Here is a 15,949-nt window from a genome sequence, read left to right as displayed (position 1 = left end):
AAAACCCAAAGAAGATATGTACAACCACCTCTGTGGAAAGGAAACAGAGCGGCGGCCATCTGATGGCCTGTGATGCCTCCCAATGCCACATACTTTAGCTGCTTTTTATGGGTTTTTTTCCTTTTATTTCTTTAAACATACAAATAATTCGCACTATATTATCCTGCCAAATTAAAAAAATATACCGTGGCAGTTTGGGATTTTTTTTCCACTACCAAAAAAGGTATGGTAAATACCTTTTAGAGAGAACAAGCAACAGTTAAAAATACGAGCCTCAATATAAATACTATAGTGCCTACTCTAAGTGAACATTGAATTCAAATACAATTCTAGAAATACAGAAAAAGTAGACCATAAATGTGTTTAAGCATAGGAATCGACATGAGTGTGCATTTTCCTATATTTTAAGTTCTTTATTATATATTCATATATAATCTTAATCCTTTCCCCAATGCAGATTGTATTTCAACCTGAAGAGCTGTGAAGAGCCAAGGCAAAATAAAATACAAAAACAATCACAGGATTTTTTTTTGTTTGTTTTTTTTCTCCTTTTTTTTATCATTTCATATATACTGTGATCGGAGTCTTGAACACCACCAAGACGCTGAGGAAAAGAGAAACGACAAAAAAACTTAAATACAGTTTCCCCCTAAAAGATAGTGAAGTGTAATTTGCAAAAACGTTTATTTTTTTATACCTATAATTAAAGGAAGATTTGTACAAAAACGGATTCTTGCAGTGTCAGCAACAAGATTTGAGTGTCTAGTCGGCAAGGTCTACAGATTATACAGGTGTGGTTGACTACAAAGTTACAACACCTTAACATTTTTTGAATCAGAGCCGATCATGTAAGAGCCCTGGTTATTTGTGTAACAAACCTTTTAATTTACAGACCTTGCAGGCAGGGTACATTTTCAGCCCAGGCAAAGCACTGGTGTTTCAAGTGGAAACAAATTGACGAATGGTCAAAGGTGAAACGGCAAGGGTACAGAAGTCAAGGTTCATGAGGGCGGAGTTGCTGGCAATAGATTATGCATCTCATAGATTACTGCGTTTAACAACGGGACCCTCGTCATCTGACAGCATATCAACAAAGTTTTTCCCTTTAGCATAAACTTGTAAACTGGGAAATTGAAATAGTGCATTTCATGTCCTACAAATGAAAATATAGCTTTTTTTAGACTCAACCAATGTACCAACATTGCATCAGTGTTGGAAAACGCATGTCAGGCAGAGTAGCAAGTGCCATACTATGAGAAGCTTGCGTGAAACTCAACAAGGGTATAACAAAATCTCCTTTCGGGTTGAAAAGCAACAGCAAACAAAAAAAGTGCCCTGCATTAGCCTCTGCATACTGATTAAAATGATCGCATTCACTCTTTTCAAGAGCCCTGGAGTACAGATATTTTTTGCAATTCTTTCGTTCTTTTTTCTGCGATTCTTAGCTAATGACCCTGTTTTGATAATAGAATGTAAGGTATTTTGAAGTTCTGTGTAGCTTTCTGTCTGTCTAGCTTGTACTTATTTCAATGCTCTGGAATAAAGTTAGCCTTGGAGCTCATATATTACTTTATGCATTGTTCCTCACACTGACATAGCAAAAACAGCGTCTTGGAGGTTTGTGCTAATGCGGATACTCAACGTTTCTCAGCCATGCACCGTATCCCTCAAGTTCAGGATTGTACGTTACAGATTACCTTTATCTCAAAAGTACCTCCTTACCGGAACAAAACAACAAACAATTCAGATATACATAATACTGCTTGTACCATGCTTGCAATGAAATCCACATATTAAAGATAACCTATTGAACATGTAATAGGTAGCTAAATGATGATTAACGAGAACTCTCAGATGAGTCGTCACAGTCCATTTCAGCAGTCAGGTGCTTGATGCAAGAACCTATCCTGGGTGGCTTAAACCTTTTAGCTTGATCTAACGTGACCCTAAACTTATACCAGATAAGATTATGGCCAATGCAGTGTTGAGATATCAAAGGCACTCTTTCTTACTCTATTAAATGATAGTACAAATTGAATTGTTAGCGCACCCTTTGTCTTTTTTAAAGAAATTTGAAGGCTATCGTTACTCTCAGTTTAGTCATCCAGCCAATGTATGATTTTTCTTATTTTTTAACCCTGTGTGAACATTCCATCTTTTAGAAAGATCAGGATGAGTGCATTTCCAGGGTTGTAAGAGTAGGGTCAAGTCACAGACTGTTTTCTTTCCATGTTACGAAACAAAACTGTACATGATATGTGTCACAGAATGTATGCAGCATGGATGTATCTTTCTTGTCTCTTCTCTTTTTGAAGAATAAAAAGAAAAAAACAGAACAAGAGAAAAACAGCAACACATTTACTTAACAACTAACCAACCAGGGACAAGTTATTTTCTTTTTTTGATTAGCAAAAACATACTATGCATGCCGACTAATTCTTAAAAATGGAGAAGGAAAACTCAAAAAAGAAAATAGTACACAACATGTAAATTATTGCACAAGAGAAAGGCTCGAAGTTTTGCGTCAATGCAAGAGTATTGCCCCGATACAGATCATGCATTCAATGGGTAATGGAAACGGGGTGTGCTGGTGCAGAGCACATGGTCTTAATCTTCCACCAGACTGGTGAAAGTGGAGTGTTAGAGATTGGGTAAATCTACAAGGGTCTGGGAATAAACATGGGACTAATGGCGGACATTGCTGCGGGGAAAAGGTTCCATAGTTCGGCCTTCTACTCTGACTTTATTTCGGTACTACAAGGGCGGTCACTGTGCCATTTTTTCATGTGTTTCTCCAAAGTGCTGTAGACACTGAAGGGCATCTTACAAATTTCACACTTGTACACGTCTTTGCCCACCTGACCGTGGGTCTTCATGTGGCGAGTAAGTTTGGAGCTCTGGGCACAAGCATAGTTGCACATTTCACACTTGTACGGTCTCTCCCCTGTGTGGCTGCGCCGGTGCACTGTCAGGTTACTGCAGTTCTTGAACACCTTGCCACAATACTCGCAAGTATCACTCCTGCGGCCGTCCTTGGAGTTGGGCCGTCCAATGTGTGGTGTGCTGCCCCCACTACATGTACCACTGCGGCCTGACACACCGTCCAGTTCCCCCGGAGGGGTTGAGAAACGCAAACTGCCATTCTCCGAAGAATGCTCAGAGGAAGAGGCGAAGGGCGATTGTCTGGAATCCCCAAAGTTCAGGAAAGGGTCCTTGAGTTGACGCGAGGCGGCGTAGCCGGCCAACCACTGGGAGTAGACATTCTCAGTGTTTGGGATTGTGGGAGTGGGCAGGTCAAATTCTTTTTCAAGCTTGATGCGTTTGGTAAAAGGACTTAGTGGACTAGGGCTGCCCAGAAGAAGTTTTTTAGAGAGGCCGACAGAGGCAGATTCATTAGGGGATGCTCCCCGCCCGTTCACTGTTGAGACAGAACCCTCCTCCCCACGACCGTTCTCTAATACCGAGTCCCCATCACACATCGCCTGATTGTGGTGATGGTCTTGGTTTAGGTGGTGGTGCAGGTGGTTCTCCTGGGCCACAGTATTTCTTTTATGTGCACTGAGGGCTTCACTGAAGTGATGCATGCTAGCGGCCAGGCCCATCCCCTGCATCACCTCAGGCAGTGATCGGGGGATCAGCCCCTCATCAGGAACTCCTCCAAGTCGGCTTCCTATACCACCATTGTTTTCATGCTGTCTTGGCGTTTCAAGGTTCAGAGCAAAGGGAAAGCTGTTGTTGTTTCTCCTGACCGTCCTCTCTCCTTTCGGCTCTTCTTCCTCCTCTACTTCCTCTTCTTCCTCCTCCTCCTCTTCCTCCTCCTCCTCTTCTTCTTCCTCCTCTTCTTCCTCCTCCTCCTCCTCCTCCCCATTTTCACGTCGCCTGCGGTTGTTCTCGCTTTTCAGCTTGGCCACAACCGACTTAAGGGCATTGCTTGCACTGCCCAAATGATTGCTGGTGCCAGGCTCCGGGGAGGAGGCTGTAGACAGACCGTCTTCTGACTTGCCTGTGTTTGGCGAGGAAGATTTGTGCATATGTGTCTTCATGTGGCGTTTCAGTTTGCTGGCCTGTGTACAAGCGTGATCGCACAGGTGGCATTTGTACGGCTTCTCTCCGGTGTGGCTGCGACGGTGCACTATTAGATTACTTTGAAATTTGAAGGCCTTTCCACAAAACTCACAACACTTCGATTTTAAGGGGGTGGTAGAGGAGGGTGTCACACCTGCTGAGGGTAGAGGGGTAGTAGGAGTGGTCTGGGAACCCACGGGTGACTGCATGGTGCCTGGAAGAGGGGGTGGGGTGGCAATATATGGAGGTTTGCTGCCCCCTGTACCTCCTCCACTTCCGTTTCCCCCTCCTGTCTGGAATGGCTGGAGCAAGCGTTGCATGGGGCTGGGGCGGCTGGGGGATAGTGGTGGAGTTGACCCTGAATTGTTGCCTGCCAGCTCACGTAGCCTCCGCGAGAAGTCCATTATCGGAGGGGGGTCCAGGGGCAGAGGGGGATTGAGGCGCAGCACCCTGTCAAAGGCACTCGGATGGTGGGCTGCCAGCGCCAGGTCCTCTGGGCTCAGGTGGTGGGGGTCCATGTGGTTCCTTGGAGGGGGGCTGAAGAGGGGTGGCGTGGGAGGGAAACGCTGATGATGGCCCCCACCGGCAGCGCCGAGGGCTCCGAGTCCACCCCCTAATCCGATGCTGTCCCTTCCACCTGAGCCCGAGCCAGGCATGCGGAGGAGGTTGAACGGGCTCGCATCAAGAGGCAGATGGAGGCCGTGGAGAGGAGGCTGAGAAGAGCAGTCTGCGCCCCCGCCCAGGGAGGATGGCCCGCCCATGCGTGGGATGAGAGGGCTACCGTGTTCACTTTCCAGGTAGATGCGGAAGCCGTGGGAGTTCTGGGCATGCTGCAGCAGGAACCAGGCGCTTCCGTACGAATGCTTACACGTAGTGCAGGTATAGGTGGTCGGTTCCTCCTTACCTGTGGTGGAAGAGAAGAAAGAATTGGGTTAGGCACGTTGACATCATTAACTTAACTTTGAGAAAGTGGTGCTTTCCCATATCAGAACAATCATCCCACCTGACTTTGACAAGCATCAGTTTGCCTACAGGCCAAACCGCTCCTCAGAAGACGCCATCAACTCAGCCCTCCACACCTCTCTGACACATCTGGAATTACCAGGCAGTTATGTGAGGATGCTATTTGTGGATTTCAGCTCCGCATTCAACACCATCATGCCCCACAAACTGGTCAGCAAACTGAATATCCTTGCCTTTGGCTCTTCACTTTGCTCGTGGGTCATGGACTTCCTGACTGACAGACCACAGCAAGTCAGAGTCGGTAAGCACCTATCATCCCCCCTTATACTAAACACAGGAACCCCACAAGGTGGTGTGCTTAGCCCCATGCTCTTCACACAACGACTGCACCCCCATCCACACCTCCAACTCCAAAGTCAAATTTGCAGACGACACCACAGTAGTCTGTCTTATTACAGACCATAGGGAGACCGCTTACAGGCTTGAGGTGGAACACCTGACGGACTGGTGTGGGAGCACAACCTTGTCCTTAACACCTCCAAAACTAAGGAGCCCATTGTTGATTTCAGGAGGACAAAAAAGGAAGTCATCTCCTCCTCCACATTCATGGAGAAGCAGTGGAGAGCGTGGAGGACCTACGGTTCCTTGGAGTCAACATCTCCAATAATTTAACATGGACCTCAAACACCTCAAACCGGGAGAAAAAGGCACAGCAGAGACTGTTTTTCCTGAGGAAACTGAGACAGACCAGGCTTCCACAAAAACTGCTGGTAAACTTCTATCGGTCGACTATTGAAAGCACCCTGACCAGCTGCATAACTGTGTGTTACACCAGCTGCAAAGCCGCAGAGCAGAAGGACCTGCAACGGGTGGTGAAGGCTGCTCAGCGCATCGTTGGGACTGAGCTGCCCAACCTTGACAACATCTACAAAAGTCGACTGCAGAAAAAAGCCAGCAGTATCATCAGAGACATCACACACCCCGGCCACTCACTGTTCGAACCGCTGCCGTCCGGTTCAGGTCAATAAAGTCACGCACCAACAGACTGAAGAACAGCTTCTTTCCCAGAGCTGTGGCCTCCATCACTCCCATCCCTGTCCAACCACAAAACTCACTATAACTTTGAACATGCACACATACAAACACACTACCTCCCGTCAAAGACTGCAGCCAAAAATGTTATTTATTTGTATATTTATTATGTATCAAACAGATATTTTTAGCAACTATGTATATTTAAACATTGTAGCTTTTTTTTATTAAATAATCTTCAAAAATGTATTTTAACATTCTGGTAAAGTGATGAACCTGATTATTGCTGCTACCTCTGCTTTATCACTGCTTTTATGGATGTGTTCTTATTTATGTACTCCAGGGAGAGATGCCAACTGAATTTTGTTACACTGATGTGTGATGACAATAAAGGTATTCTATTCTATTAATTACTATACAATCTTAGATAGTAGTGTGATGAGTTGTAAAGACTTTAATATTTTAAACATTTTAGTCAAGAAAAAATCAAGTATTTAAAAATGCTGCATTGTTGTTCATCTCAATCCAGGAAAGACAACTCTTTTCAACTTGGCTGAATCCATTTTTTATTTGGACCTAAAGCCCAACTGTTACAGATTTTTAAAAGTGGTCGGCACATGGTGTTGAGGGCTTTCCAAACACAACAGTAGCTGTTATTGAGGTCATGCCCCACATGAGTAGCATGTGAGAAGTAGTGTGTGTTGTTGTGTGTGAGTATGTGTGCATTTGTGCTTCTCCCAGACTGCTCTGGGACATAATTTTTCCCTTTAGACTGACTGTGAGTCCTTCATTGTCAGCCGGAGAACAAAGAAACAGGGCTTTCCCGGCAGACTACCACTTCCCACTGATCTGCCAACACAGAGGCTCGCTGACAAACACATGCACTCCCTTGGAGTAGAGACAACACAGAACAATAATTTAGAGCCATACATATTGCTTCCTTTCTGTATCAGCAGCATTAATCCAAAAAAGGATATCTGGCAAACCTGCTTTTCTAATATAGCACCTATGAGGTGATTTATTTGGATATGGTGGTTTGTATTTCAAGGTTTAACACAAAGGAACCAGTAAATAAATTAAAATATGATTTTGTATTCTGGCAACAAAATGATCAAATGTATGCAAATGTATTCATGTTTTCACAGTATTCTGTCATATATAGGGTTTATACTAAACGCTGATCAGCCCAGAGACAAGGACACATAAACACACTCCCCATTCAGACAGAGCAGAACACTCAGCCCCCTCAGGAAAGTAAAACAGTAGGAGTGTAAAAACATTTGTCTCCAACCCGGAGAGGAAAAATAACCCCTCCAGTCAGGCTCAAAGTTTCTTCCCTCACTGAAGCGGAGAGAGTCGCTTTCAGACGACAACACAAGCAACATTTAAAACAATAATTGCCTTTGAATGGCCTCCGCGATGCTGACCTGTGGCGGGACCCGCAGTGCATTTGTGATCTCATTAAGGGGACCGAACGAACAGCCATTAGCTCATTTACAAGATAAGATGACAGGCAAAACCCCGTTGCTGCCATTCAAAGCCTTCCACTGTAAGCACAGTGCAATGTGGGCACATTTTGAAGCTAACAAGAGATACACAAACAAACAAGAAGACAAACATGGATATACCCTTGAGTTCAAGGTTTAGTCATTAACAGGGATCATCATTACCAAATTAAGTAATGTCAAAAGTAAAGGCCTTGTACAAGTTGTGTGACCATAAATGGAAAAAAGGCTACATGAAAGAAGAAAGAAAAACCTAATAAAAATATTCTCTACATACCTAGTAAAGCCTAGATGACACTGACAGCAATTATAAAATACAAATACACATTTTAAAAAACATCATAAAAAAAATAGTCCAGAAATAATAATTTACAACTTCCAAATTGCATTACGTAATAAATGGAGGCAGGCTGTGTTTTATTGCAACACCTGAATAAATAGACAGGTGTCAATTTAAGGGTCGTTACATTCATGCTAATTACCTTAGATGATTTTTAATTTGCAAAAGTATTTTAGTTTGTGATGTAAAAATTACAAATCATCCAACTACTACGCAAACAGGTAAGGTGGGGTGTAAAAACAAACAAAATCGGACAAATCACTTACTCACGAGTAATCGGCAGAATACATAGCAGTGGTTTTACATGGAAGATTTATAAATCCGCAAACTGCGATCTACCTTTATTAGACAGAAAGAAAGAGGCAAAGAGGTGGTAATGAAAAAAGGGACTCAACGTGTATTTCAAAAGGGAACATTCGTGTGCTTGTACATCGTGTGCAGTGGCGACTGGTCATTAGGGGCAGCCCCACCTAGTGTCAGCAGAAAGTATTACAAATAATGATTACAAATAAATGCTAACAAAATATATAAAATATATATTTAAACCATGTTTAATAATCTGATTCGTCTGTACATTGCTGTTTTAGTCTGTGTTCTTCTAATTAGTGTCTACAGTGTGTGCCCATTTAGCTGTTTAGAGCCATGTGGGTCAAGCCCGATCATGCCCCTCCCTCTCACTGTCTAAGTGAACGGTGACTGTAAAAACTACACTGCGCATGCTCAGAGTATCTTCCTATTTAAAGTGGACCTATCATGCTATATTTGAATAATATAGTGTAGGACCATACCTATATAAGACATATTTATACTTTTTATTTTTCAAAATACCAAACAGATCATGCATTTTAGCCATTCCTCAGTTCGCTCAATTTAACACTGTCTTTGCATGGGCTGATTCTGTGAGAACAGCACCATCTACAGGCCTGGCATATGTACTACAGCGTCTACAGCGCTTTCGAACGGCAATGTCCGTGGCTGTCTCCTCCTGATTGGTGGAGTTGGCCCAATAGCCGTAGTGCCACTTCTGTGACGTCATAGAAGTGTTCAGATCTGGATCAGTCTGTATCAGATCCGTTGCAGCCCCTTTTTAAGAGATTTGGGTATGGAGGAAAATAGAGAGGGTTGTATTTTCTGACACTTGGTGAGTTCCCTGGAACACCGGGGACACATATTCATGTATAAAAGACATGCAAAATGTATTTTGCATGATAGGTCACCTTTAATGTGTGTGGCAAACAAATAATGGCCATAGGGGCACTGAGCTGCCATCCCCACCATACGTCATCTCACATAATTCAGAGCTGATTGGCTGTAAGTACATGTGCCGCGAAAATTGTGGTGTGTGAAGAGGAGACGAGAGAGGTGCAGACAGTGACACGTCCTAAAACCCGGAAGTAAGCTGCGCATGGTTTCCCTCGACAAAAAAGCAATGAGATTTCTCAATAGGATTTGAGAAAATAGCTCGAAATAAGATCTGTGGGAAATGTACCTGTTTGATAAATGCACGTTTTGTTCAGCCGGATAATATCCACATGTCTACCCTACTTTTATCATATTCTAATCATAAATCTATCGATTAGATTTATGATAGACTTTTGAAACTATAAGAATATAAGGAGGACTTTTACAAAAAAGTAATATAGATTTTTGTCCAGAAGGATAGGCAAATGGACTTCATCTTCAAGACCGCAATTTTATTGAAAATGGGATCTTACTAAGAGAGAACAATTAAATATTTAAATGATAAAATTACATTTTATGGGTATTCTTTTGTTGAACGTTGAACTGTCTGTTTAAAATTAATCGAAGGATCAGACTAAAAAAGCTTTTGAAAATAATATTATATTTTGATTTAGGTCAAAATATAATATTTGTAAACCTGAAGAGCCAGCCATGAACCAGCCATGAACCTCACTGCAGAAGCTTATATATAGACATCTAAGTTTTTTGTGCCCCACCACTTTTGTAGATATAAAAACGCCACTGATCGTGTGTATAGAGATCTCAGGGATGGCAATGTGCTCAAGTGTGTAGAGCAGCTTCTATCTGTGTATACATTTCAGTGTGTAAGTGTACACTCTTCCCTTTCTTTCATTATCCTCCTTCGTCTTTTTGACCATCCGTTCCGTCTTTCTTTTTGCACACACACACTTATCCCACATAACCAACACTTTAGCTAAATTATGGATCATTAAAATTGTCACAAATTAGCATAATTGTGGCCACCTGCATTGGATCTAACCTGCATATCATTTGCATTATTAGGACATGGGAGGCTTCATTTATTTATTCTTTTTGTTGTTCTCCCTCCAAGCATGGGAACTGACAGTATTGACAATAACACTGCACCATTTCCACTTTTCGGGATATAAATGATCCTTTCATTAGACATTGCATATAGGAGCCATCCTTTATACAGCATGGGGGCAGTACTTTTCCTTTATTGTGATCTGCTTGTCTCTTGCTTTAAAGGAATGACATTGCAAACAATAGTTTTGACTCATTCACTAAGGTTACAATCTGATATTTGCATTCTCGTACACACACATGTTCAACGACATATATAGAGGGCTTTATATCACAACATTCCTCTGATAAAAACAAGATTTAGTTGATATAATGGCATAGTATTGATTTGGAAAGGATTTCAGTTTAGTGCTGCAGGATGTCAAATCATAACTGTACCAAATCGAAATGATTTTCTGGATATAGAGGCAAATTTAGGATTTGCAATATATCCAAATATGTTGGTATTATAGACAGCCTAAGAAAACAGCCAGGAAATCCATAATAAATGTATTGTTATTGTACTTTGCTGAAGAAATAGTTTGAGAGACTCCCTAAAAATAGTATAGGAGCCCTCCCTTAGTTGAACGTGAGCATGGTTTAGTAAAATAGGGCCTTAGCACAAAGGGCTAACGCTCACAAAGGGTAACAGCTTCAATATGTAAAAAAGCCAAAATAGTTGGGATGCATTGGTTTACTCATCTTTTAAGATAGCAAAAAAGTATGTCTCCAGGCTTAGGGAGCAACAGATTACATGTAACAGGATAAAAATCGTAATCAGGATGCAAAACATAGGGTAACTGTGTTCCTTTAGTTACATTAAAAATAGACATTCAAAGATCACTGTTACATTCTTTATGGGGGTTACTAGCAAAGTAACAATGTTAAAATGCATTTAAGAATAAAGATCAATATATTAAAGTTAGACGTACTGCCTGAATTTAAGATGACACATTTGTAACACTAAATAACATACCGCAAACATAATAAATACAAAAAAATATCTTATTGATATTTATTTTCTCTTTTATTTATTTACACTTGTCTATTGACATACTTATGTTAGGTTACTGATTACATTTGTTTAAATGTGACTGGTAATTGTACATTTTTAAAGTTACCGTTCCAACCCTGTTTGTCTCCAGATGTGTGATTGTACCAATTCTGATAATAAACTCCAATCATTCTGGTAGTTTATTCAATTGTGTACTCACAATTTTGTGGCAGATTCAACCCAATGTGCCTCACCCAGGAAAATCCCATCAACTGAACTTATTAAAATAAGTCTTGTGTTGACAGCACAATGACAATACCGAGTGACAGAACAAAAGTTTCAGACAAAGATCTGGGCAAAATATTGAAAAAACAGGAGCAAGGCTCAATAGTGAAAATCTTGATCTAATACGCTCCTTTTTGACTTGTAGCTCAGACTTGTCTGCACACTGATTGAAACTGTAAGGTTAATGGATTTTAGAGTAGGCGACCGCTCCACTCTGTCTCTCTGTAATATACTCCCATCAGCCACTTCATTAGGCAAACCCTCCACCGCTGGGAGGTAGAAAAATGAAGTGAGAAAGCGGAATGGAGAACGGTAGATGAAGATAGATAGAGTCAAAGAAAGGGATAGAAGGAGATTAGATAGGAGAAGTAATCCCTCTGCTTTAACTTTAGACGGAGGTGACAAATTCCTGCTGCAACTTTTTACGTTTCGGATTCAGGAGGAATGTTAAGAGGGGAAAGAGGAAGAGGGGAGAAAGGAGGAAGGGTGGGGGTAAATAATAGCATCCGGTTCTTTACCTAGGGTAAATGTCAATGCCATGCAGCCACTAGTGAGACTCCAGAGAACACACACGCTCAGTTCTACAAATGTCCTAAAACTCAATACCAGCCATGCTACAGTGACAAGCACAGGCATTAAGGCCTATTAAGGCAAGGGCATTGGCTGGACACTAATGTGGTGCATGATGGGAGAGGGAGGCAGCAAGGAGGCTTGGCTCATGTTTCACGACACCTTTCTCTGTCTGTGTGTGTGTGTGTGTGTGTGTGTGTGTGTGTGTGTGTGTGTGTGTGTGTGTGTGTGTGTGTGTGTGTGTGTGTGTGTGTGTGTGTGTGTGTGTGTGTGTGTGTGTGTGTGTGTGTGTGTGTGTGTGTGTGTGTGTGTGTGGAATGCCAATGCAAACTGACAAGAAACACTGTACATCCAGAAAAGGATGCAGAAAGGGACGCAACGCGTCCCGCGTAGGTCGATTGTTCTTATCTCTTTTTTGTTTTTCTTTGCTTCACAAAGTCTAAAAGATGGTGGAAGCTGACGGAAGTACTCAAGCCAAATGTATGTTTTCTGCTGCGAGGACATATTTACAAGAGTCCACAAGTACCAGCACCAGACACAAAATATTCTATGTACAGATCTGGGTACCAATACACTGACCCTGTCATATTAGCATTAAGTGTCACTGTGACATGTCTATATGCTTTAATGTTGAGAAACTTTGGGATGTTAGCCTTTGCAGACCATTTACATGCACACCCACCTATATAACACACTACAGAAAAAGGGAAATGTGTACATTAAAGAGTCTGTGTTGTTCAGCAAGTCATTCTGTCCTGTCAATCAGTTGGATTACAACCATTATATTCCTCTTCGACCAGCTGGGAAATGAAGATGGAGGCCAAGTCTTGGCTACCGTCTTCGACAGACTTTGACGTTTTTTATATCTCTACATTCTATATTTGTCCTCCTTTATCGTGAGAATTCTCTCCAACACTTGATTATATCTCTCTATCCTTCCTCTCAGTGTCATTATTTAATATCCCTTAGTTTTTTGTATTACATAGGACCCTCTCCGTCACAGCCCTCCTTCCCCCAGCCTCTCCCCCCCTCTCTTTCCACCCTTCGCTGGCTCTCCGGTATAGTGTCCTTGGCTGGGTCCACCTCTGGGTGAGATGATAGTAATTGAGGTAATGGAATATCGCTGAAACAGGATTAGGTACGCATACTGGGAGTGAGGGACAATGTCCCTTAATACAATTTGGGATTTCTGTCTGAGCCTCAGGCTTTCAGGATCTGCAGCTTTTATTTACATCTGGGCAGCTCAGCCCGCCCTGATCACCCCCACATTTATCTTAAAGGGCTACCTGTACATTTCACTAGTGTTATGTTAGCCTTTTATTATAAAAGGGTGTTGTAATAATGCTTAACAAATGTTCCACATGCAACCTGTTGAGCGGGAAAGGAGTTTTCCCATTTCAAATTTTACATTATAGCAAAGAAACAAATGCAGCAACCAAAAATGTATTTTGTTCCTAAAAAAGACAATTTAGTAGGAATGTGCCTTTACTAATTCATATGGTCTACAATATCACAACCTAGCCAATGACTTAACAGTTGAAGGAATAGTATTTTCTTTATATGTCACATTATTACTTTATAATAGGACAAGTTACAAGGACAAAACAGAGTAATATGGGCAATTATCTCATGATCACAATTGACAGTAATTATGATGGTAAAATGGGTGACATAATATAACATAATAATATAATCCTTATGCAATGATGTGTTCTGTCCACCCTCACCTCTTTCATTATACACATTTAAGTTGAGTGAAACATATAAGTTATGGCTGATAGACCGTCCAATGTTCATATCTCACACCTCCCGTAACATATTTGCACTGTTAACTGTTTTTATGAATGGAAGCAAACCATACTAGAAAAATGAGTCCCTGCTAGACCTGCTAGACTCCATTGTCATAACAATGACAATGGAGTCGTCATCACCCGGAAAGAGCAACAGTTGTGGCTTTAATCTCAACAGTCCCAAAAGCACTTTACCATATCATTGTTGTCATGTGAAAATCTTGTGGCTTGTTTTAGTTCAGAACTGAATGTTCTTGTCTTAGCTGGGGTAATTCAATGACCCTTTGGCATATGAACCATTTAAAAATAAATAAATGCCATGATCAAGCTCACCCAGAAAGCTATGACATCTGGTATAAGCAAATAGTTGTATATCGCAGAATTCTTGTTATTGCTCAATCCGGCTAAACGCTACCACAATTTACAGAGAATTGCAGAGAGAAAGAAGTTGCACAATGTTCCTGTCCCCCAATTATTTCCCCCTCTATGCTCAAGCTTTCGTACTAACTTGTCGACAATAAGATATCAAACTGTGAATGCTGGCTGTCCTGTCAGGGAGCAATGCAGGCAAATAACAACAACTGCTCTAAAAGGACGGTGGAAGGAATCAGTCTCTATTACTGGCTAGATCAAAGCAACTTCCTCAAACACAGCAGGTACAAGAAGAGAGTCCAACCCTGATGCAGAGGAGGGGTATGTAACCATGAAAGGGGGTGGACACACTGCAAAAAGGACCTTCAAAACATATGAATACAAAGTAGTAGTGATGTGATGTTGTTCATTTCATTTCATTTCAAACCTTTATTTAACCAGATTGGTCCCATTGAGATCATAGATCTCTTTTTCAAGGGAGACCTGCAGTTTCAAGGGAGACCTGTTGTTGTCCTTTGTGAAACTTTTTTAGACCCTCACTAGGAATGGCCAAGACTTTGACAAATGAAATGGATTGATTCTTCTTCCCATAAATGTTCAGTAGGCAACCCTCAGTCACTTTTGCTGTCAGTTCTTCATTTTTTCTTATATTCAGTTTTTTGGAATAACCTGATTAAAGGCAAAATGTTAAATTGAACAACAATTGTATTTTGATGCAAACTCACACACACACATAGCTAGTGTTAGTTAGTTCAAAGACCTGCCTTCATTCTGACAGGCTGTCGCTTCTTCACATAGGCTAACATTTGAATGTATATTTGGGCCTATGACCTCTCTTAATATACCTTCATGGCTTACACATGAACAACAATAACGCTGATTTCTCCTGGGAGGGCCAACATCCTAGATGGGCATGCTCTGCTCCCAAGAGTATCTAAAGAAATAGTTGTATTGAAAGCAGGTTAAAGGTTTATCTAAAGTTCTACAACTAAGCAGTTCTTACAGAAAACTGGTTATTCAAAGTCCTTGATCTTAACCAGGATACTAGCATACAGTACATTCAAACCAAATGCAAGGACTTGATGTATCTGAAGACATCTTCAAGTGCTCAATACAACTACTAGCTATTCTTTATAACACTATTAAGCTCTGCAAAGTAGAGACAGAAGCTTTGGAAGCTTAAAAAACACATTTTCATCTTCAAAAGATTCACTTTAATGCACTCTCAAGTTGTCTGATTCATATTGAAATTCAAGGTTGGAAGCAGAAATACTGTCACAGCCAAAACCTGTATGAGCTGAACTTAAAATAGCTTTAAACAACTTTTCAGAAAGAAGCCTGCAGGCCTGACAATACTGATCTGGTATTTTTATAGAAGGAAGAACGATGAACGCATTTGAATTACCAAAAACAACAATGGATTATTGAGCCTGTCTGATCCCATGCTGTGCGTGTGAAGGGCTGTGTGCGAGAATGTGTGTATCTGTGAGGTCCTGCCGAACAGCCACTCTACGCTGATGAGCGAAAATATCAATACTTTCTGTCCCTGTGTGTGTGTGTGTGTGTGTGTGTGTGTGTGTGTGTGTGTGTGTGTGTGTGTCTCTGTGTCTGTCTGTGTGTGTGTGTGTGTGTGTGTGTGTGTGTGTGTGTGTGTGTGTGTGTGTGTGTGTGTGTGTGTGTGTGTGTGTGTGTGTGTGTGTGTGTGTGTGTGTGTGTGTGTGTGTGTTGTGTGTGTTGTGTATGTGTG

The 15,949-nt window shown here is 41.6% G+C and overlaps 1 protein-coding gene across 1 annotated transcript; it reads right to left on the bottom strand.

Moving 5' to 3' along the window:
* Positions 1 to 6: 6 nt before the first annotated feature.
* LOC104952353 (B-cell lymphoma/leukemia 11A-like) lies at positions 7 to 5,157 on the bottom strand. Its single transcript, XM_010779165.1, has 2 exons — positions 5,145 to 5,157; positions 7 to 4,969 (listed from the first exon to the last, which is right to left on the bottom strand). The coding sequence occupies exons 1-2, from the start codon at positions 5,155 to 5,157 to the stop codon at positions 2,733 to 2,735; spliced, it is 2,250 nt and encodes a 749-aa protein (XP_010777467.1). The 3' UTR covers positions 7 to 2,732.
* Positions 5,158 to 15,949: the final 10,792 nt, after the last annotated feature.

This window comes from Notothenia coriiceps, unplaced genomic scaffold (assembly GCF_000735185.1).
Source record: "Notothenia coriiceps isolate Sejong01 unplaced genomic scaffold, NC01 NC01_scaffold00019859, whole genome shotgun sequence".
Taxonomy (NCBI): Eukaryota; Metazoa; Chordata; class Actinopteri; order Perciformes; family Nototheniidae; genus Notothenia; species Notothenia coriiceps.
This window is presented reverse-complemented; position numbering and strand designations above follow the sequence as displayed.